The 24,265-nt window shown below is 54.9% G+C and overlaps 1 protein-coding gene across 1 annotated transcript in view; it reads left to right on the forward strand.

Moving 5' to 3' along the window:
- TMEM82 (transmembrane protein 82) overlaps nt 1–19,444 on the forward strand; it is an 83,442-nt gene extending 63,998 nt beyond the window's left edge. Inside the window, exons 3-8 of the mRNA XM_073656095.1 lie at nt 13,205–13,641; nt 13,715–13,787; nt 15,670–15,844; nt 16,058–16,466; nt 18,146–18,333; nt 18,663–19,444. Coding sequence (XP_073512196.1) covers nt 13,205–13,641; nt 13,715–13,787; nt 15,670–15,844; nt 16,058–16,466; nt 18,146–18,333; nt 18,663–18,743 — 1,363 coding nt within the window. The 3' untranslated portion in view covers nt 18,744–19,444. The remainder of the gene's footprint in view (nt 1–13,204; nt 13,642–13,714; nt 13,788–15,669; nt 15,845–16,057; nt 16,467–18,145; nt 18,334–18,662) is intronic.
- Nucleotides 19,445–24,265: the final 4,821 nt, after the last annotated feature.

Genomic DNA, 24,265 nt, shown 5'->3' on the forward strand with positions numbered 1-24,265 from the left:
AAGACTTGGGTATACTAATAGATCATAGACTGAACATGAGTCAACAGTGTGATGCAGCAGCAAAAAAGGCAAATACAGTTCTGGGAGGTATTAGGAGAAGCATACAGTCTAGATCACGTGAAGTCATTATCGGTCTTTACTCCTCTTTGGTCAGACCTCATCTGGAATACTGTGTACAGTTTTGGGCACCACATTTTAAAAAAGACATAGACAAACTGGAGCAAGTTCAGAGAAGAGCGACCAGAATGGTGACTGGTCTGCAAACCATGTCCTATGAGGAACGGTTGCAGGATTTGGGAATGTTTAGCTTGCAAAAAAGAAGACTGAGAGGAGACTTAATAGCTGTCTACAAATATGTCAAGGGCTGTCACATTGTAGAAGGATCATCTTTATTCTCATTTGCACAAGGAAAGACTAGAAGCAATGGGATGAAACTAAATGGGAGGAGACACAGATTAGATATTAAAAAAACTTTTTGACAGTTAGGGTGATTAATGAGTGGAACAGGCGGCCACGAGAGGTGGTGAGTTCCCCTTCAATGGACGTCTTCAAACAGAGGCTGGACAGACATCTGTCTGAGATGATCTAGTGAATCCTGCTTTGAGCAGGGGGTTGGACCAGATGACCCAGGAGGTCCCTTCCAACTCTACCATTCTATGATTCTATGACAGGAGGAGTGGTACTGTGCAGTGTATATATACAGGACAGAAGGAGTGGTACTGTGCAGTGTATATATACAGGACAGAAGGAGTGGTACTGTGCAGCGTATATATACAGGACAGGAGGAGTGGTGCTGTGCAGTGTATATATACAGGACAGGAGGAGTGGTGCTGTGCAGTGTATATATACAGGACAGGAGGAGTGGTACTGTGCAGTGTGTATATACAGGAGGAGTGGTACTGTGCAGTGTGTATATACAGGACAGGAGGAGTGGTACTGTACAGTGTATATATACAGGACAGGAGGAGTGGTACTGTGCAGTGTATATACAGGACAGGAGGAGTGGTACTGTACAGTGTATATATACAGGAGGAGTGGTACTGTGCAGTGTATATATACAGGACAGGAGGAGTGGTGCTGTGCAGTGTATATATACAGGACAGGAGGAGTCATAGAATCATAGAATGGTAGAGTTGGAAGGGACCTCCTGGGTCATCTGGTCCAACCCCTGCTCAAAGCAGGATTCACTAGATCATCTCAGACAGATGTCTGTCCAGCCTCTGTTTGAAGACGTCCATTGAAGGGGAACTCACCACCTCTCGTGGCAGCCTGTTCCACTCATTAATCACCCTAACTGTCAAAAAGTTTTTTCTAATATCTAATCTGTGTCTCCTCCCATTTAGTTTCATCCCATTGCTTCTAGTCTTTCCTTGTGCAAATGAGAATAAAGATGATCCTTCTACAATGTGACAGCCCTTGACATATTTGTAGACAGCTATTAAGTCTCCTCTCAGTCTTCTTTTTTGCAAGCTAAACATTCCCAAATCCTGCAACCGTTCCTCATAGGACATGGTTTGCAGACCAGTCACCATTCTGGTCGCTCTTCTCTGAACTTGCTCCAGTTTGTCTATGTCTTTTTTAAAATGTGGTGCCCAAAACTGTACACAGTATTCCAGATGAGGTCTGACCAAAGAGGAGTAAAGACCGATAATGACTTCACGTGATCTAGACTGTATGCTTCTCCTAATACCTCCCAGAATTGTATTTGCCTTTTTTGCTGCTGCATCACACTGCTGACTCATGTTCAGTCTATGATCTATTAGTATACCGAAGTCTTTTTCACATGTACTGTTGTGGTACTGTGCAGTGTATATATACAGGAGGAGTGGTACTGTGCAGTGTATATATACAGGAGCAGTGGTACTGTGCAGTGTATATATACAGGACAGGAGGAGTGGTACTGTGCAGTGTATATATACAGGACAGGAGGAGTGGTACTGTGCAGTGTATATATACCGGACAGGAGGAGAGGTACTGTGCAGTGTATATATACAGGACAGGAGGAGTGGTACTGTGCAGTGTATATATACAGGACAGGAGGAGTGGTACTGTGCAGTGTATATATACAGGACAGGAGGAGTGGTACTATGCAGCGTATATATACAGGACAGGAGGAGTGGTACTGTGCAGTGTATATATACAGGACAGGAGGAGTGGTGCTGTGCAGTGTATATATACAGGACAGGAGGAGTGGTACTGTGCAGTGTATATATACAGGAGGAGTGGTACTGTGCAGTGTATATATACAGGACAGGAGGAGTGGTACTGTGCAGTGTATATATACAGGACAGGAGGAGTGGTACTGTGCAGTGTATATATACAGGACAGGAGGAGTGGTACTGTGCAGTGTATATATACAGGAGGAGTGGTACTGTGCAGTGTATATATACAGGACAGGAGGAGTGGTACTGTGCAGTGTATATATACAGGACAGGAGTGGTACTGTGCAGTGTATATATACAGGAGGAGTGGTACTGTGCAGTGTATATATACAGGACAGGAGGAGTGGTACTGTGCAGTGTATATATACAGGAGGAGTGGTACTGTGCAGTGTGTATATATATATATACAGGACAGGAGGAGTGGTACTGTGCAGTGTATATATACAGGACAGGAGGAGTGGTACTGTGCAGTGTATATATACAGGACAGGAGGAGTGGTACTGTGCAGTGTATATATACAGGAGGAGTGGTACTGTGCAGTGTATATATATATATATATACAGGACAGGAGGAGTGGTACTGTGCAGTGTATATATACAGGACAGGAGGAGTAGTACTGTGCAGTGTATATATACAGGACAGGAGGAGTGGTACTGTGCAGTGTATATATACAGGAGGAGTGGTACTGTGCAGTGTGTATATATATATACAGGACAGGAGGAGTGGTACTGTGCAGTGTATATATACAGGACAGGAGGAGTGGTACTCTGCAGTGTATATATACAGGAGGAGTGGTACTGTGCAGTGCATATATACAGGACAGGAGGAGTGGTACTGTGCAGTGCATATACAGGACAGGAGGAGTGGTACTGTGCAGTGTATATACAGGACAGGAGGAGTGGTACTGTGCAGTGTATATATACAGGACAGAAGGAGCGGTACTGTGCAGTATATATATACAGGAGGAGTGGTACTCTGCAGTGTATATATACAGGAGGAGTGGTACTGTGCAGTGTATATATACAGGACAGGAGGAGTGGTACTGTGCAGTGTATATATACAGGAAGAGTGGTACTCTGCAGTGTATATATACAGGACAGAAGGAGCGGTACTGTGCAGTGTATATATACAGGAGGAGTGGTACTGTGCAGTGTATATATACAGGACAGGAGGAGTGGTACTGTGCAGTGTATATATACAGGAGGAGTGGTACTCTGCAGTGTATATATACAGGACAGAAGGAGCGGTACTCTACAGTGTATATATACAGGACAGGAGGAGTGGTACTGTGCAGTGTATATATACAGGACAGGAGGAGTGGTACTCTACAGTGTATATATACAGGACAGGAGGAGTGGTACTGTGCAGTGCTTCCCTCTATTTCGCTCCCTTCCCCCATGTGGACGGCATCCAGGTCTATTCCCAGGCCGCAGACACTGGTTCCGGTCCTCGTGGGCCGCAGGTGCTGGGATCTGAAGGACACACAACTTGTAAACAGATTATAAATAGCTGTGAGTGCGGAGGATCCTGTGGATGATGTTAGGGGTCGGTGTCAGGAGGGGTCGGTCTCATCAGGAGATCACTGTGAATGAAGATCCATCAGGGAAGTGTCATAAATTAGGGGCAATGGGGGTCATGGACAGGTTCTAACAATGTGTGAATGTGGCTATACAATGAGGACACAAGGTTCCCCCAGAAAACGATCAGTGGCAGCCATGAAGTGGAAGGTGTCACTAAGGCCGGGGTCACAGGAGCGCTCTGTCTGCCAGAGAATTATATTAATGACCCTCGGCTTAAACTCTGCTCCGAGGTTGAGCTCTATGTGATCGGATTCCCTCGCTCAGAGATCTTAATTTCTCCATTGCCTGTATCCGCGGATGTCGGACTGCAGCCGATGTTTCCCACGCACCCGCAGACTTGTATCCGAATATTGGATGCACTCTCAGCGTGCTGCCATTGTTTTCTGATGCTGAATCACAGCTCTGCACTGCCCCATAGTTTAACACTGATGCTGAATCACAGCTCTGCACTGCCCCATAGTATAACACTGATGCTGAATCACAGCTCTGCGCCGCCCCATAGTATAACACTGATGCTGAATCACAGCTCTGCACTGCCCCATAGTATAACACTGATGCTGAATCACAGCTCTGCGCTGCCCCATAGTATAACACTGATGCTGAATCACAGCTCTGCGCCGCCCCATAGTATAACACTGATGCTGAATCACAGCTCTGCACTGCCCCATAGTATAACACTGATGCTGAATCACAGCTCTGCACTGCCCCATAGTATAACACTGATGCTGAATCACAGCTCTGCGCCGCCCCATAGTATAACACTGATGCTGAATCACAGCCCTGCACCGCCCCATAGTATAACACTGATGCTGAATCACAGCTCTGCACTGCCCCATAGTATAAGACTGATGCTGAATCACAGCGATGCACTGCCCCATAGTATAACACTAATGCTGAATCACAGCGATGCACTGCCCCATAGTATAACACTGGTGCTGAATCACAGCTCTGCACTGCCCCATAGTATAACACTGATGCTGAATCACAGCTCTGCACTGCCCCATAGTATAACACTGATGCTGAATCACAGCTCTGCACTGCCCCATAGTATAACACTGATGCTGAATCACAGCGATGCACTGCCCCATAGTATAACACTGATGCTGAATCACAGCGATGCACTGCCCCATAGTATAACACTGATGCTGAATCACAGCGATGCACTGCCCTATAGTATAACACTGATGCTGAATCACAGCTCTGCACTGCCCCATAGTATAACACTGATGCTGAATCACAGCCCTGCACTGCCCCATAGTATAATACTGATGCTGAATCACAGCCCTGCACTGCCCCATAGTATAATACTGATGCTGAATCACAGCCCTGCACCGCCCCATAGTATAACACTGATGCTGAATCACAGCCCTGCACCGCCCCATAGTATAACACTGATGCTGAATCACAGCCCTGCACCGCCCCATAGTATAACACTGATGCTGAATCACAGCTCTGCACCGCCCCATAGTATAACAATGATGCTGAATCACAGCTCTGCACCGCCCCATAGTATAACACTGATGCTGAATCACAGCTCTGCACCGCCCCATAGTATAACACTGATGCTGAATCACAGCTCTGCACCGCCCCATAGTATAACACTGATGCTGAATCACAGCTCTGCACCACCCCATAGTATAACACTGATGCTGAATCACAGCCCTGCACCGCCCCATAGTATAACACTGATGCTGAATCACAGCCCTGCACCGCCCCATAGTATAACACTGATGCTGAATCACAGCCCTGCACCGCCCCATAGTATAACACTGATGCTGAATCACAGCTCTGCACCGCCCCATAGTATAACACTGATGCTGAATCACAGTCGTGCACCGCCCCATAGTATAACACTGATGCTGAATCACAGCCCTGCACCGCCCCATAGTATAACACTGATGCTGAATCACAGCCCTGCACCGCCCCATAGTATAACACTGATGCTGAATCACAGCTCTGCACCGCCCCATAGTATAACACTGATGCTGAATCGCAGCTCTGCACTGCCCCATAGTATAACACTGATGCTGAATCGCAGCTCTGCACTGCCCCATAGTATAACACTGATGCTGAATCGCAGCTCTGCACTGCCCCATAGTATAACACTGATGCTGAATCGCAGCTCTGCACTGCTCCATAGTATAACACTGATGCTGAATCGCAGCTCTGCACTGCCCCATAGTATAACACTGATGCTGAATCGCAGCTCTGCACTGCCCCATAGTATAACACTGATGCTGAATCACAGCGATGCACTGCCCCATAGTATAACACTGATGCTGAATCACAGCGATGCACTGCCCCATAGTATAACACTGATGCTGAATCACAGCGATGCACTGCCCCATAGTATAACACTGATGCTGAATCACAGCGATGCACTGCCCCATAGTATAACACTGATGCTGAATCACAGCCCTGCACTGCCCCATAGTATAACACTGATGCTGAATCACAGCCCTGCACCTCCCCATAGTATAACACTGATGCTGAATCACAGCTCTGCACCGCCCCATAGTATAACACTGATGCTGAATCACAGCCCTGCACCGCCCCATAGTATAACACTGATGCTGAGTCACAGCGATGCACTGCCCCATAGTATAACACTGATGCTGAATCACAGCCCTGCACCGCCCCATAGTATAACACTGATGCTGAGTCACAGCTCTGCACCGCCCCATAGTATAACACTGATGCTGAATCACAGCTCTGCACCGCCCCATAGTATAACACTGATGCTGAATCACAGCCCTGCACTGTCCCATAGTATAACACTGATGCTGAATCACAGCTCTGCACCGCCCCATAGTATAACACTGATGCTGAATCACAGCTCTGCACCGCCCCATAGTATAACACTGATGCTGAATCACAGCTCTGCACCGCCCCATAGTATAACACTGATGCTGAATCACAGCTCTGCACTGCCCCATAGTATAACACTGATGCTGAATCACAGCTCTGCGCCGCCCCATAGTATAACACTGATGCTGAATCACAGCCCTGCGCTGTCCCATAGTATAACACTGATGCTGAATCACAGCTCTGCACCGCCCCATAGTATAACACTGATGCTGAATCACAGCTCTGCACCGCCCCATAGTATAACACTGATGCTGAATCACAGCTCTGCACCGCCCCATAGTATAACACTGATGCTGAATCACAGCTCTGCACTGCCCCATAGTATAACACTGATGCTGAATCACAGCTCTGCACTGCCCCATAGTATAACACTGATGCTGAATCACAGCTCTGCACTGCCCCATAGTATAACACTGATGCTGAATCACAGCTCTGCACTGCCCCATAGTATAACACTGATGCTGAATCACAGCTCTGCACTGCCCCATAGTATAACACTGATGCTGAATCACAGCTCTGCACTGCCCCATAGTATAACACTGATGCTGAATCACAGCTCTACACTGCCCCATAGTATAACACTGATGCTGAATCACAGCCCTGCACCGCCCCATAGTATAACACTGATGCTGAATCACAGCCCTGCACCGCCCCATAGTATAACACTGATGCTGAATCACAGCTCTGCACCGCCCCATAGTATAACACTGATGCTGAATCACAGCTCTGCACCGCCCCATAGTATAACACTGATGCTGAATCACAGCTCTGCACCGCCCCATAGTATAACACTGATGCTGAATCACAGCCCTGCACCGCCCCATAGTATAACACTGATGCTGAATCACAGCCCTGCACCGCCCCATAGTATAACACTGATGCTGAATCACAGCTCTGCACTGCCCCATAGTATAACACTGATGCTGAATCACAGTCCTGCACTGCCCCATAGTATAACACTGATGCTGAATCACAGCTCTGCACTGCCCCATAGTATAACACTGATGCCCCCATAGTATAACACTGATGCTGAATCACAGCTCTGCACTGCCCCATAGTATAACACTGATGCTGAATCACAGCTCTGCACTGCCCCATAGTATAACACTGATGCCGAATCACAGCTCTGCACCGCCCCATAGTATAACACTGATGCTGAATCACAGCTCTGCACTGCCCCATAGTATAACACTGATGCTGAATCACAGCTCTGCACCTCCCCATAGTATAACACTGATGCTGAATCACAGCCCTGCACCGCCCCATAGTATAACACTGATGCTGAATCACAGCTCTGCACCGCCCCATAGTATAACACTGATGCTGAATCACAGCTCTGCACCGCCCCATAGTATAACACTGATGCTGAATCAGAGCCCTGCACCGCCCCATAGTATAACACTGATGCTGAATCACAGCCCTGCACCGCCCCATAGTATAACACTGATGCTGAATCACAGCTCTGCACTGCCCCATAGTATAACACTGATGCTGAATCACAGCTCTGCACTGCCCCATAGTATAACACTGATGCTGAATCACAGTCCTGCACTGCCCCATAGTAGAACACTGATGCTGAATCACAGCTCTGCACTGCCCCATAGTATAACACTGATGCCCCCATAGTATAACACTGATGCTGAATCACAGCTCTGCACCGCCCCATAGTATAACACTGATGCCCCCATAGTATAACACTGATGCTGAATCACAGCTCTGCACCGCCCCATAGTATAACACTGATGCTGAATCACAGCTCTGCACCGCCCCATAGTATAACACTGATGCTGAATCACAGCTCTGCACCGCCCCATAGTATAACACTGATGCTGAATCACAGCTCTGCACTGCCCCATAGTATAACACTGATGCTGAATCACAGCTCTGCACTGCCCCATAGTATAACACTGATGCTGAATCACAGCTCTGCACCGCCCCATAGTATAACACTGATGCTGAATCACAGCTCTGCACCGCCCCATAGTATAACACTGATGCTGAATCACAGCTCTGCACCGCCCCATAGTATAACACTGATGCTGAATCACAGCTCTGCACCGCCCCATAGTATAAGACTGATGCTGAATCACAGCTCTGCACCGCCCCATAGTATAACACTGATGCTGAATCACAGCTCTGCACCGCCCCATAGTATAACACTGATGCTGAATCACAGCTCTGCACCGCCCCATAGTATAAGACTGATGCTGAATCACAGCTCTGCACCTCCCCATAGTAATTAAGTGGAGAATTGCATCTCTGTACGAGAAAACGCTGCAATATAAAAGCTGCTTCACCTCTACAGCAAAACGCCCTAATCCCAACCATATCGTGGTGCAGATGCCCTGCATTTATGCAACGTGTGAACACGGGACAATATGTATCTACTGCCGGAGCCTATGGGCACTCGGTACCTGGGGGGCTGCGCCAGTCCCAGGCTCTGATGGTGGGTGAGGGAATCGCTATGTAAGCAATGTCTGATAATCAGAGGCCACAGACCTTGTCCTGTCACCAGCAAATATTTACCTGGAGAAATCCCCCCCCTGAGGGGTCTCCTCTGCACCAGGGCAAGGTCCCCTGACCCCGCATTAACCCCGCAATAACTAGAGTCCTGCTCCTTCTGATTTACTGTAGGGCCCGTTCACACTGTGCTGCAGATCCTCCTCCTCCAGGTGTGCACAAGACCTTACGTGCACTATATTCCACGCGGTGTGCGGTTATCACCGGACGCGGCTGCAGGACGTGCCGCCATATCTGCGCCATTCCACAGAATACAAACGACACAAATCTCCAGATATGACCAGTGTGAACTTTCCCCTATGGAAATATTCACTGGTGACGTCAGGTCACATTTTATCGCCACATTGTGCAAAAGGGCAACTTTTTCTTGTAACCAAATTGTGCGGTAACCACAGCAACGACCCCCTGTTTTCATTGCATGGTGTACAGCAGTGAGGGTCTGCAGCTGTCAGGGAGGTGGGGGCCACAGGCCAGGCCCTGGAGACTGTGGAGGACCATGGGCCTGCAGGGGTTAATGAGGGCTGGAGATAGTAGGGGAGCGTGGGCCTGCAGGGGTTAATGTCAGCCCCTTGGCCTGGAGGCAGTGGTGGGAGCGTGGGCCTGCAGGGGTTAATGTCTGCCCCTTTGCCTGGAGGCAGTGGGGGGAGCGTGGGGCTGCAGGGGTTAATGTCAGCCCCTTGGCCTGGAGGCAGTGGGGGGAGCGTGGGCCTGCAGGGGTTAATGTCTGCCCCTTGGCCTGGAGGCAGTGGGGGGAGCGTGGGCCTGCAGGGGTTAATGTCTGCCCCTTGGCCTGGAGGCAGTGGGGGGAGCGTGGGGCTGCAGGGGTTAATGTCTGCCCCTTGGCCTGGAGGCAGTGGGGGGAGCGTGGGGCTGCAGGGGTTAATGTCAGCCCCTTGGCCTGGAGGCAGTGGGGGGAGCGTGGGCCTGCAGGGGTTAATGTCTGCCCCTTGGCCTGGAGGCAGTGGTGGGAGCGTGGGGCTGCAGGGGTTAATGTCTGCCCCTTTGCCTGGAGGCAGTGGGGGGAGCGTGGGGCTGCAGGGGTTAATGTCAGCCCCTTGGCCTGGAGGCAGTGGGGGGAGCGTGGGCCTGCAGGGGTTAATGTCTGCCCCTTGGCCTGGAGGCAGTGGTGGGAGCGTGGGGCTGCAGGGGTTAATGTCTGCCCCTTTGCCTGGAGGCAGTGGGGGGAGCGTGGGGCTGCAGGGGTTAATGTCTGCCCCTTTGCCTGGAGGCAGTGGGGGGAGCGTGGGGCTGCAGGGGTTAATGTCTGCCCCTTTGCCTGGAGGCAGTGAGGGGGAGCGTGGGGCTGCAGGGGTTAATGTCTGCCCCTTTGCCTGGAGGCAGTGGGGGGAGCGTGGGGCTGCAGGGGTTAATGTCTGCCCCTTTGCCTGGAGGCAGTGGGGGGAGCGTGGGGCTGCAGGGGTTAATGTCTGCCCCTTGGCCTGGAGGCAGTGGGGGGAGCGTGGGCCTGCAGGGGTTAATGTCTGCCCCTTGGCCTGGAGGCAGTGGTGGGAGCGTGGGGCTGCAGGGGTTAATGTCTGCCCCTTGGCCTGGAGGCAGTGGGGGGAGCGTGGGCCTGCAGGGGTTAATGTCTGCCCCTTGGCCTGGAGGCAGTGGGGGGAGCGTGGGCCTGCAGGGGTTAATGTCTGCCCCTTGGCCTGGAGGCAGTGAGGGGGAGCGTGGGGCTGCAGGGGTTAATGTCTGCCCCTTTGCCTGGAAGCAGTGGGGGGAGCGTGGGGCTGCAGGGGTTAATGTCAGCCCCTTGGCCTGGAGGCAGTGGGGGGAGCGTGGGGCTGCAGGGGTTAATGTCAGCCCCTTGGCCTGGAGGCAGTGGGGGGAGCGTGGGCCTGCAGGGGTTAATGTCTGCCCCTTGGCCTGGAGGCAGTGGTGGGAGCGTGGGCCTGCAGGGGTTAATGTCAGCCCCTTGGCCTGGAGGCAGTGGGGGGAGCGTGGGCCTGCAGGGGTTAATGTCTGCCCCTTTGCCTGGAGGCAGTGGGGGGAGCGTGGGGCTGCAGGGGTTAATGTCAGCCCCTTGGCCTGGAGGCAGTGGTGGGAGCGTGGGGCTGCAGGGGTTAATGTCTGCCCCTTTGCCTGGAGGCAGTGGGTGGAGCGTGGGGCTGCAGGGGTTAATGTCTGCCCCTTTGCCTGGAGGCAGTGGGGGGAGCGTGGGGCTGCAGGGGTTAATGTCTGCCCCTTTGCCTGGAGGCAGTGGGGGGAGCGTGGGGCTGCAGGGGTTAATGTCTGCCCCTTTGCCTGGAGGCAGTGAGGGGGAGCGTGGGGCTGCAGGGGTTAATGTCTGCCCCTTTGCCTGGAGGCAGTGGGGGGAGCGTGGGGCTGCAGGGGTTAATGTCTGCCCCTTTGCCTGGAGGCAGTGGGGGGAGCGTGGGGCTGCAGGGGTTAATGTCTGCCCCTTGGCCTGGAGGCAGTGGGGGGAGCGTGGGCCTGCAGGGGTTAATGTCTGCCCCTTGGCCTGGAGGCAGTGGTGGGAGCGTGGGCCTGCAGGGGTTAATGTCTGCCCCTTTGCCTGGAGGCAGTGGGGGGAGCGTGGGGCTGCAGGGGTTAATGTCTGCCCCTTTGCCTGGAGGCAGTGGGGGGAGCGTGGGGCTGCAGGGGTTAATGTCTGCCCCTTGGCCTGGAGGCAGTGGGGGGAGCGTGGGCCTGCAGGGGTTAATGTCAGCCCCTTGGCCTGGAGGCAGTGGGGGGAGCGTGGGCCTGCAGGGGTTAATGTCTGCCCCTTGGCCTGGAGGCAGTGAGGGGGAGCGTGGGGCTGCAGGGGTTAATGTCTGCCCCTTGGCCTGGAGGCAGTGAGGGGGAGCGTGGGGCTGCAGGGGTTAATGTCTGCCCCTTTGCTTGGAGGCAGTGAGGGGGAGCGTGGGGCTGCAGGGGTTAATGTCTGCCCCTTTGCCTGGAGGCAGTGAGGGGGAGCGTGGGGCTGCAGGGGTTAATGTCTGCCCCTTTGCCTGGAGGCAGTGGGGGGAGCGTGGGGCTGCAGGGGTTAATGTCTGCCCCTTTGCCTGGAGGCAGTGGGGGGAGCGTGGGGCTGCAGGGGTTAATGTCTGCCCCTTGGCCTGGAGGCAGTGGGGGGAGCGTGGGCCTGCAGGGGTTAATGTCTGCCCCTTGGCCTGGAGGCAGTGAGGGGGAGCGTGGGGCTGCAGGGGTTAATGTCTGCCCCTTTGCCTGGAGGCAGTGGGGGGAGCGTGGGCCTGCAGGGGTTAATGTCTGCCCCTTGGCCTGGAGGCAGTGGGGGGAGCGTGGGCCTGCAGGGGTTAATGTCAGCCCCTTGGCCTGGAGGCAGTGGGGGGAGCGTGGGCCTGCAGGGGTTAATGTCTGCCCCTTGGCCTGGAGGCAGTGGGGGGAGCGTGGGCCTGCAGGGGTTAATGTCTGCCCCTTTGCCTGGAGGCAGTGGGGGAAGCGTGGGCCTGCAGGGGTTAATGTCTGCCCCTTGGCCTGGAGGCAGTGGGGGGAGCGTGGGCCTGCAGGGGTTAATGTCAGCCCCTTGGCCTGGAGGCAGTGGGGGGAGCGTGGGCCTGCAGGGGTTAATGTCAGCCCCTTGGCCTGGAGGCAGTGGGGGGAGCGTGGGCCTGCAGGGGTTAATGTCAGCCCCTTGGCCTGGAGGCAGTGGGGGGAGCGTGGGCCTGCAGGGGTTAATGTCTGCCCCTTTGCCTGGAGGCAGTGGGGGGAGCGTGGGCCTGCAGGGGTTAATGTCTGCCCCTTTGCCTGGAGGCAGTGGGGGGAGCGTGGGCCTGCAGGGGTTAATGTCTGCCCCTTTGCCTGGAGGCAGTGGGGGGAGCGTGGGCCTGCAGGGGTTAATGTCTGCCCCTTTGCCTGGAGGCAGTGGGGGGAGCGTGGGCCTGCAGGGGTTAATGTCTGCCCCTTTGCCTGGAGGCAGTGGGGGGAGCGTGGGCCTGCAGGGGTTAATGTCTGCCCCTTTGCCTGGAGGCAGTGGGGGGAGCGTGGGCCTGCAGGGGTTAATGTCTGCCCCTTTGCCTGGAGGCAGTGGGGGGAGCGTGGGCCTGCAGGGGTTAATGTCTGCCCCTTTGCACAGTTTATCAGGACTGACCTTTACTCTCTGTACAGAGGAGGAAGAGCAGCCTCCACTACCACCAGCAGCAGCAGCAGCCTGTCCTCCACCACCACCAGCAGCAGCAGCAGCCTGTCCTCCACCAGCAGCAGCCTGTCCTCCACCAGCAGCAGCCTGTCCTCCACCACCTGCAGCAGCAGCCTGTCCTCCACCACCTGCAGCAGCAGCCTGTCCTCCACCACCTGCAGCAGCAGCCTGTCCTCCACCACCTGCAGCAGCAGCCTGTCCTCCACCACCTGCAGCAGCAGCCTGTCCTCCACCACCTGCAGCAGCAGCCTGTCCTCCACCACCTGCAGCAGCAGCCTGTCCTCCACCACCTGCAGCAGCAGCCTGTCCTCCACCACCACCAGCATGGGGCTCCTCTCCTATGTGGCCTCCTTCCTCCCTGAGGTGTCCTGGAGCCCATGGGGCAGCGTGGACTCCTTCCTACAAGGTAAGACCCTTCATCCCCAGCAGGACCCCCGTCAGTGCTGCCCCCCTTATATACCAGATCTCCCTCTCCACAGGTCTGGTCGGGGCCTGCGCCGTGTCCGTCCTCTACAACCTGATGAAGGTCCATCTGTACATCATGTGTCTGAAGTAAGAGCTTACCCGCCACTAACCAGTGACTAACCAGACTACAGACTGCTAACTAGTACTCACTAACTACACCTATAGACTAACTAGTACTCACTGCTATTACTAACTACACCGATAGACTCCTAACAAGTATTCACTAACTACACATATAGACTAACTAGTACTCACTGCTAATTACTACTCAGTAACTACACTGATACAGCTAACTAGTACTCATTACCTACACCACTACAGGATGTTAGCTAGTAATTACACTGCTAGAAACTCCTAACTAGTACTCCACATCTAGACTGCTCTCTAGTACTCCACATCTAGACTGCTCTCTAGTACTCCACAACTAGACTGCTCTCTAGTACTCCACAACTAGACTGCTCTCTAGTACTCCACAACTAGACTGCTCTCTAGTACTCCACAACTAGACTGCTCTCTAGCGCTCCACAACTAGACTGCTCTCTAGTACTCCACAACTAGACTGCTATCTAGTACTCCACAACTAGACTGCTATCTAGTACTCCACAACTAGACTGCTATCTAGTACTCCACACCTAGACTGCTATCTAGTACTCCACACCTAGACTGCTATCTAGTACTCCACACCTAGACTGCTCTCTAGCACTCCACAACTAGACTGCTCTCTAGCGCTCCACAGCTAGACTGCTCTCTAGTACTCCACAGCTAGACTGCTCTCTAGTACTCCACAGCTAGACTGCTCTCTAGTACTCCACAACTAGACTGCTATCTAGTACTCCACACCTAGACTGCCATCTAGTACTCCACAACTAGACTGCTATCTAGTACTCCACAGCTAGACTGCTCTCTAGTACTCCACAGCTAGACTGCTCTCTAGTACTCCACAGCTAGACTGCTCTCTAGTACTCCACAGCTAGACTGCTAGTACTCCACATCTAGACTGCTCTCTAGTACTCCACACCTAGACTGCTATCTAGTACTCCACAGCTAGACTGCTATCTAGTACTCCACAGCTAGACTGCTATCTAGTACTCCACAGCTAGACTGCTCTCTAGTACTCCACATCTAGACTGCTCTCTAGTACTCCACATCTAGACTGCTCTCTAGTACTCCACATCTAGACTGCTCTCTAGCGCTCCACAGCTAGACTGCTCTCTAGCGCTCCACAGCTAGACTGCTCTCTAGCGCTCCACAGCTAGACTGCTCTCTAGCGCTCCACAGCTAGACTGCTCTCTAGCACTCCACAGCTAGACTGCTATCTAGCACTCCACATCTAGACTGCTATCTAGCTCTCCACATCTAGACTGCTATCTAGCTCTCCACATCTAGACTGCTATCTAGCGCTCCACATCTAGACTGCTATCTAGCGCTCCACATCTAGACTGCTCTCTAGCGCTCCACACCTAGACTGCTCTCTAGCGCTCCACACCTAGACTGCTCTCTAGCACTGCACACCTAGACTGCTCTCTAGCGCTGCACACCTAGACTGCTCTCTAGCGCTCCACACCTAGACTGCTCTCTAGCGCTCCACACCTAGACTGCTCTCTAGCGCTCCACACCTAGACTGCTCTCTAGCGCTCCACACCTAGACTGCTCTCTAGCGCTCCACACCTAGACTGCTCTCTAGCGCTCCACACCTAGACTGCTCTCTAGCGCTCCACACCTAGACTGCTCTCTAGCGCTCCACACCTAGACTGCTCTCTAGCGCTCCACACCTAGACTGCTCTCTAGCGCTCCACATCTAGACTGCTCTCTAGCGCTCCACATCTAGACTGCTATCTAGCGCTGCACACCTAGACTGCTATCTAGTACTCCACAGCTAGACTGCTCTCTAGTACTCCACACCTAGCGGTCTAACCATGCTCGGTCACCATCTTGTACTCTCTTCCTCCTCGTCTTTTCCCGCTTGCAGTGACCCCGAGAGGCAGAAGAAGGCGGCGCGGTTCGGCTCCTCGCCTGGGCTTGGTGACCTCCTGCACCTCCTGCTCCTCACCTTCATCTACTCCCTCCTGGGACCCCGGGTCGGGGCTCTGGTGGTCCTGGAGTTCTCCCTCCGTGCGGTGTCCATGATATTGTCTCTACACAAGGTTTGTAAAAGAGAAGACGAGCTGGGCTGATGACATCATGTCCCTCCTTGGTAAAGAATGACGTCATGATGTCATCCGGTGCGATGGAGAAATGTGACATCACAGATTCTGACATACAACCCTCCATTCACCACATTAGCAGAACCAGAAATGAGCAGAAGGTGAGTGCAGCTCTGGAGGTGACTGGAGCTTGATGTATGTCTGTCTCTGCAGGGCCGCCGGAGTTCGCAGCTTTTCCTCCTCTGTCAGTTCTCCCTGGGATGTGGGGTGACCTGCAGCCTGGACTACCTGCATGAAGGCGCCCCGCACCGCACCTGGAACCTGCTGCTGGCGGTGGGGCTGGCGGGGCTGATCGTGTGGCAGACGAGGAGGATGTGCCGACATGTGGCAGCGATGTACCAGCTGCACAGCAGTAAGCGCTACTGCGGGGTCTGCCTGTCTTTGCTGGCCAGCTGGCACGACATTCCTACAGTGCTGTGGCGGGCGCTGAAGGTGGCATTCCTGGTGTCGGATCTGGCTGCCGTGGCTGTGATCAACCGCGACTTCCTCAGCACCGCCGAGGCCGTGAGATTCTGGACGCCCCTGACCATCTGCTACACCCTGCTGGTGATCTACATGCAAGGTGAGGAGCGCAGCGCCCGAGAAAGGAGCAGGCGCCGCTCTGGGGGGCTGTGAAATGTCTAACAGTATGGCCCCTACCACCGCGCCCAGGGGGGTGTCACACCACTATCCTGCCGCCACACTGCTATCCTGCCGCCACACAGCTATCCTGCCGCCACACTGCTATCCTGCCGTCACACAGCTATCGTGCCGTCACACAGCTATCGTGCCGTCACACAGCTATCGTGCCGTCACACAGCTATCGTGCCGTCACACAGCTATCGTGCCGTCACACAGCTATCCTGCCGTCACGCAGCTATCCTGCCGTCACGCAGCTATCCTGCCGCCACGCAGCTATCCTGCCGCCACGCAGCTATCCTGCCGTCACACCGCTATCCTGCCGTCACACCGCTATCGTGCCGCCACGCAGCTATCGTGCCGCCACGCAGCTATCGTGCCGCCACGCAGCTATCGTGCCGCCACGCAGCTATCGTGCCGCCACGCAGCTATCCTGCCGTCCCGCACAACAACCCCCCCCCCCGCCATCATGCACCCACCACGACCTCTGTCCGGACACTCCCACTCCACCGTGCTCCCTTTCTTGACGTGCCTTCTCCGCGCTTCCTCTGCCATCTTGCTCCCCTGATGCACTCCTCCTTCTTTTGCATCCCCCCCCCTTCGTATCTCTCCCGTCTTGCACCCTCCACGCATCTTCTCCTCTTGTGTTTCCTCACCTGTTGTGCCTCCGCCAGGCCCTGTCTCCCTTTGTACACCCTCTGCACCCCTTCTCCCATCTCGCCACGCATCCTCTCCCGTCATGCCTCCGCCAGGCTCCCTCTCCCGTTGCGCCCCTTCTCCTCTCTCGCCCCCTCTACACATCCTCTCCCGTTGCATTCCCACACCTATCGTGCCTCCACCAGGCCAGATCTCCCTTTGTACACCCTCTGCACCCCTTCTCCCATCTCGCACCCGCCAGGCTCCCTCTCCCGTTGCGCCCCTTCTCCTCTCTCGCCCCCTCCACACATCCTCTCCCGTTGCATTCCCACACCTATCGTGCCTCCGCCAGGCCAGATCTCCCTTTGTACACCCTCTGCACCCCTTCTCCCATCTCGCACCCGCCAGGCTCTCTCTCCTGTTGCGCCCCTTCTCCTCTCTCGCCCCCTCCACACATCCTCTCCCGTTGCATTCCCACACCTATCGTGCCTCCGCCAGTCCAGATCTCCCTTTGTACACCCTCTGCACCCCTTCTCCCATCTCGCACCCGCCAAGCTCTCTCTCCTGTTGCGCCCCTTCTCCTCTCTCGCCCCCTCCACACATCCTCTCCCGTTGCGTTCCCACACCGGTTGTGCTTCCGCCAGGCCCTCTCTCCCTTTGTACACCCTCTGCACCCCTTCTCCCATCTCGCTCCCGCCAGGCTCCCTCTCCTGTTACGCCCCTTCTCCTCTCTCGCCCCCTCCACACATCCTCTCCCGTTGCGTTCCCACACCGGTTGTGCTTCCGCCAGGCCCTCTCTCCCTTTGTACACCCTCTGCACCCCTTCTCCCATCTCGCACCCGCCAGGCTCCCTCTCCTGTTACGCCCCTTCTCCTCTCTCACCCTCTCCACACATCCTCTCCCGTTGCGTTCCCACACCGGTTGTGCTTCCGCCAGGCCCTCTCTCCCTCTGTACCGGTTCACATCTGTGCTGTTTTTGTCCGGCAGAGGAGCAGCACCAGAACCCCACGGAGCAGATGGCCTATCAGACGGTGTTTGTTCGGATGGGGGGCCTCCTGATCCTGATGATGACAGTGGGAAGATGGGCGGACATCTTGCACATCTTCATCTCACTGATCGGAGAACTGTGGTGTCTGATTCATGCCGGGATGATGCTGGACGTCTGCAGAGAGGAGGTAAGACAACCACAAGGATCCTCTGATTACCCCACTGGATCCAGTAATTGCCCCTCAGTTACAGCTATGCCCCACTTCTTTTGTCATCTCCACTGCACCCCTCACCCCTTGTTTGCATTAGTGCCCCTGCTAATTTTGGTTGTAGCACCCATTATGGCCCCTAGATGGCATCCTCCCTCTGTACACTGTGGGAGTGGTAATCAGCAGCGGAGAGTACATGGGCAGGATGCTGGGTTTCCATGTAACCGCTTCTTCCTATGACTTTTTTTTTTTTGGGGGGGGGAGATAAGAATATGGAAACTAAGACCTATCTCCCTTTTATTCTCCAGGATTACGCTGAGAGATTATCAACCGCTAAAAAGGTCTCGAAGCCCAGAAATATGAGGACTGAGACCACCCTGGAGGAATGAGACCACCCTGATCTTGAGGGATCTCATAATGGCAGTGTATGAAACATGGAGAACACGGTTTCCCCCCTTAGCGAGAGGGAAGCAATGAGGGGACACCTGGAGCCCCATCATTTGTGGCACCGACTGGTTGATGGACGCTAGTGTGAATGCAGATCACGGGATCATGAGCCCTTCCGCCCCGCAGACCCGCCATTCCGCCCCGCAGACCCGCCATTCCGCCCCGCCGACCCGCCGTTCCGACCCGCCATTCCGCCCCGCCATTCTGCCCCGCCGACCCGCCATTCCGACCCGCCGTTTCGCCCCGCAGACCCGCCGTTCCGACCCGCCATTCCGCCCCGCCGACCCGCCGTTCCGCCCCGCGGACCCGCTTCTCTGCTTGCGTGTGCAGCCAGTACCCTGCACTGAGCTCACACTGCCTAGGCTGAGGGTTTGGTGCAATGTGGCATTGTAATAAACGCGCAGGATGTGGATGTGATCGGATCAGATCACAGAGGATTGTCAGAGGTCTTATGCCAAAGAGCAGAACTGTCTAGAAGAAAGATGCAGCGATGCCCATGTCCGCCGTCTCCGGAGGATGGGTGGGCACTCGTCTGTATACGTTGGGTCCCGGGCACTCGCCATCATGGCGTTCGGCGCGTGATTGGTCCATTCTGTACTATTCATTATATGTGAGCGGTTTGTGTATAAATGTCGGATCTGTGCGTTTGTCTACTGGTTCAGGAATCCGGCAGAGGAAATGACCGACTTCTTAACCTTTTCTGTGCCTGCTGGGCCCTTCCATCCCAAGCATCTGTACTGGGCTGAAGGGGTTAAGGGAAGGCTATCAGAAACTGGATCCGTCCCTGGGGAGAAGCCCACCGTGCGTGCGTTATGTCACCCGCATCCCCCCACCATACAGGGGGTGAGCGTGCGTTACGTCACCCGCATCTCCCCACCATACAGGGGGTGAGCGTGCGTTATGTCACCCGCATCCCCCCACCATACAGGGGGTGAGCGTGCGTTACGTCACCCGCATCTCCCCACCATACAGGGGGTGAGCGTGCGTTACGTCACCCGCATCCCCCACCATACAGGGGGTGAGCGTGCGTTACGTCACCCGCATCCCCCCACCATACAGGGGGTGAGCGTGCGTTACGTCACCCGCATCCCCCCACCATACAGGGGGTGAGCGTGCGTTACGTCACCCGCATCCCCCCACCATACAGGGGGTGAGCGTGCGTTACGTCACCCGCATCCCCCACCATACAGGGGGTGAGCGTGCGTTACGTCACCGGCATCCCCCACCATACAGGGGGTGAGCGTGCGTTACGTCACCCGCCTCCCCCACCATACAGGGGGTGAGCGTGCGTTACGTCACCCGCCTCCCCCACCATACAGGGGGTGAGCGTGCGTTACGTCACCCGCCTCCCCCACCATACAGGGGGTGAGCGTGCGTTACGTCACCGGCATCCCCCACCATACAGGGGGTGAGCGTGCGTTACGTCACCGGCATCCCCCACCATACAGGGGGTGAGCGTGCGTTACGTCACCCGCCTCCCCCACCATACAGGGGGTGAGCGTGCGTTACGTCACCCGCCTCCCCCACCATACAGGGGGTGAGCGTGCGTTACGTCACCCGCCTCCCCCACCATACAGGGGGTGACCGTCCCGGGCTGAGCTCCTGCCTCTCTCCAGGCATCAGGATTTGGGTTTTACATCTGGCACAAATTATTACCAACCTGCGAGGACTCCGACCTCACAGCGACGATACAAAGATGGAGCCAAAGACCCCCAGGATAGACGACCGCAGAAGGGATGACAAGAACAGACGTGAGGCGCAGAAATCACCGAGACCGCCAGAAGAGATGGACGAGGCACGAAGAGGAATATAATATACCCAACACCTCGAGGAGCAAGATGGCGACTGATAGAGGCGGATCCAAAACACATACCAGACCAGATCACAGCAGACCGATCTGCATCTCATCAATGGATCCCGGATCACAGCAGACCGACCATCAGCGACCGATCTGCATCTCATCAATGGATCCATGATTACAGCAGACCGACCATCAGTGACAGAACTGCATCTCATCAATGGATCCCAGATCACAGCAGACCGACCATCAGCGACCGATCTGCATCTCATCAATGGATCCATGATTACAGCAGACCGACCATCAGTGACAGAACTGCATCTCATCAATGGATCCCGGATCACAGCAGACCGACCATCAGCGACCGATCTGCATATCATCAATGGATCCCAGATCACAGCAGACCGACCATCAGTGATCGATCTACATCTCATCAATGGATCCCGGATCACAGCAGACCGACCATCAGCGATCGATCTGCATCTCATCAATGGATCCCGGATCACAGCAGACCGACCATCAGCGACCGATCTGCATCTCATCAATGGATCCCGGATCACAGCAGACCAACTATGAATTAAGCAGGTAACAGCCACATGAATGGTCAGTGATTGGTTGTTGCAGGAATCCACTAGAGAGAAGCAACATTGTATCAGCTATTTGAACTGCCCCCTAATGGCCAAGCAGAGCAGCGCACCAGAGCGACTGACATCACAAAGAAGATGTATATACACTGCTCAAAAAACATAAAGGGAACAGTGAATGGATGACCTCCCTACAACGCCTGGGCATGCTCCTGATGAGGCTGAGTATTGTGTGTGGCCTCCACGTGCCTGTATGACCTCCCTACAATGCCTGGGCATGCTCCTGATGAGCCTCAGTATTGTGTGTGGCCTCCACGTGCCTGTATGACCTCCCTACAACGCCTGGGCATGCTCCTGATGAGGCTGAGTATTGTGTGTGGCCTCCACGTGCCTGTATGACCTCCCTACAACGCCTGGGCATGCTCCTGATGAGGCTGAGTATTGTGTGTGGCCTCCACGTGCCTGTATGACCTCCCTACACCGCCTGGGCATGCTCCTGATGAGCCTCAGTATTGTGTGTGGCCTCCACGTGCCTGTATGACCTCCCTACAACGCCTGGGCATGCTCCTGATGAGGCTGAGTATTGTGTGTGGCCTCCACGTGCCTGTATGACCTCCCTACAACGCCTGGGCATGCTCCTGATGAGGCTGAGTATTGTGTGCGGCCTCCACGTGCCTGTATGACCTCCCTACAACGCCTGGGCATGCTCCTGATGAGGCTGAGTATTGTGTGTGGCCTCCACGTGCCTGTATGACCTCCCTACAACGCCTGGGCATGCTCCTGATGAGGCTGAGTATTGTGTGTGGCCTCCACGTGCCTGTATGACCTCCCTACAACGCCTGGCATGCTCCTGATGAGGCTGAGTATTGTGTGTGGCCTCCACGTGCCTGTATGACCTCCCTACAACGCCTGGGCATGCTCCTGATGAGGCTGAGTATTGTGTGTGGCCTCCACGTGCCTGTATGATCTCCCTACAACGCCTGGGCATGCTCCTGATGAGGCTGAGTATTGTGTGTGGCCTCCACGTACCTGTATGACCTCCCTACAACGCCTGGGCATGCTCCTGATGAGGCTCAGTATTGTGTGTGGCCTCCACGTGCCTGTATGACCTCCCTACAACGCCTGGGCATGCTCCTGATGAGGCTGAGTATAGTGTGTGGCCTCCACGTGCCTGTATGACCTCCCTACAACGCCTGGGCATGCTCCTGATGAGGCTCAGTATTGTGTGTGGCCTCCACGTGCCTGTATGACCTCTCTACAACGCCTGGGCATGCTCCTGATGAGGCTGAGTATTGTGTGTGGCCTCCACGTGCCTGTATGACCTCCCTACAACGCCTGGGCATGCTCCTGATGAGGCTGAGTATTGTGTGTGGCCTCCACGTGCCTGTATGACCTCCCTACAACGCCTGGGCATGCTCCTGATGAGGCTGAGTATTGTGTGTGGCCTCCACGTGCCTGTATGACCTCCCTACAACACCTGGGCATGCTCCTGATGAGGCTGAGTATTGTGTGTGGCCTCCACGTGCCTGTATGACCTCCCTACGACGCCTGGGCATGCTCCTGATGAGGCTGAGTATTGTGTGTGGCCTCCATGTGCCTGTATGACCTCCCTACAACGCCTGGGCATGCTCCTGATGAGGCTGAGTATTGTGTGTGGCCTCCACGTGCCTGTATGACCTCCCTACAATGCCTGGGCATGCTCCTGATGAGGCTGAGTATTGTGTGTGGCCTCCACGTGCCTGTATGACCTCCCTACAACGCCTGGGCATGCTCCTGATGAGGCTGAGTATTGTGTGTGGCCTCCACGTGCCTGTATGACCTCCCTACAACACCTGGGCATGCTCCTGATGAGGCTCAGTATTGTGTGTGGCCTCCACGTGCCTGTATGACCTCCCTACAACGCCTGGGCATGCTCCTGATGAGGCTGAGTATTGTGTGTGGCCTCCACGTGCCTGTATGACCTCCCTACAACGCCTGGGCATGCTCCTGATGAGGCTGAGTATTGTGTGTGGCCTCCACGTGCCTGTATGACCTCCCTACAACACCTGGGCATGCTCCTGATGAGGCTCAGTATTGTGTGTGGCCTCTACGTGCCTGTATGACCTCCCTACAACGCCTGGGCATGCTCCTGATGAGGCTGAGTATTGTGTGTGGCCTCCACGTGCCTGTATGATCTCCCTACAACGCCTGGGAATGCTCCTGATGAGGCTGAGTATTGTGTGTGGCCTCCACGTACCTGTATGACCTCCCTACAACGCCTGGGCATGCTCCTGATGAGGCTCAGTATTGTGTGTGGCCTCCACGTGCCTGTATGACCTCCCTACAACGCCTGGGCATGCTCCTGATGAGGCTCAGTATTGTGTGTGGCCTCCACGTGTCTGTATGACCTCCCTACAACGCCTGGGCATGCTCCTGATGAGGCTGAGTATTGTGTGTGGCCTCCACGTGCCTGTATGACCTCCCTACAACGCCTGGGCATGCTCCTGATGAGGCTGAGTATGGTGTGTGGCCTCCACGTGCCTGTATGACCTCCCTACAACGCCTGGGCATGCTCCTGATGAGGCTGAGTATGGTGTGTGGCCTCCACATGCCTGTATGACCTCCCTACAACGCCTGGGCATGCTCCTGATGAGGCTGAGTATTGTGTGTGGCCTCCACGTGCCTGTATGACCCCCCTACAAGGCCTGGGCATGCTCCTGATGAGGCTCAGTATTGTGTGTGGCCTCCACGTGCCTGTATGACCTCCCTACAATGCCTGGGCATGCTCCTGATGAGGCTCAGTATTGTGTGTGGCCTCCACGTGCCTGTATGACCTCCCTACAAGGCCTGGGCATGCTCCTGATGAGGCTGAGTATTGTGTGTGGCCTCCACGTGCCTGTATGACCTCCCTACAACGCCTGGGCATGCTCCTGATGAGGCTGAGTATTGTGTGCGGCCTCCACGTGTCTGTATGACCTCCCTACAACGCCTGGGCATGCTCCTGATGAGGCTGAGTATTGTGTGTGGCCTCCACGTGCCTGTATGACCTCCCTATAACGCCTGGGCATGCTCCTGATGAGGCTGAGTATTGTGTGTGGCTTCC

Source organism: Phyllobates terribilis, unplaced genomic scaffold (genome assembly GCF_046119375.1).
Source record: "Phyllobates terribilis strain yellow unplaced genomic scaffold, ASM4611937v1 Scaffold_12__6_contigs__length_324123572, whole genome shotgun sequence".
Taxonomy (NCBI): domain Eukaryota; kingdom Metazoa; phylum Chordata; class Amphibia; order Anura; family Dendrobatidae; genus Phyllobates; species Phyllobates terribilis.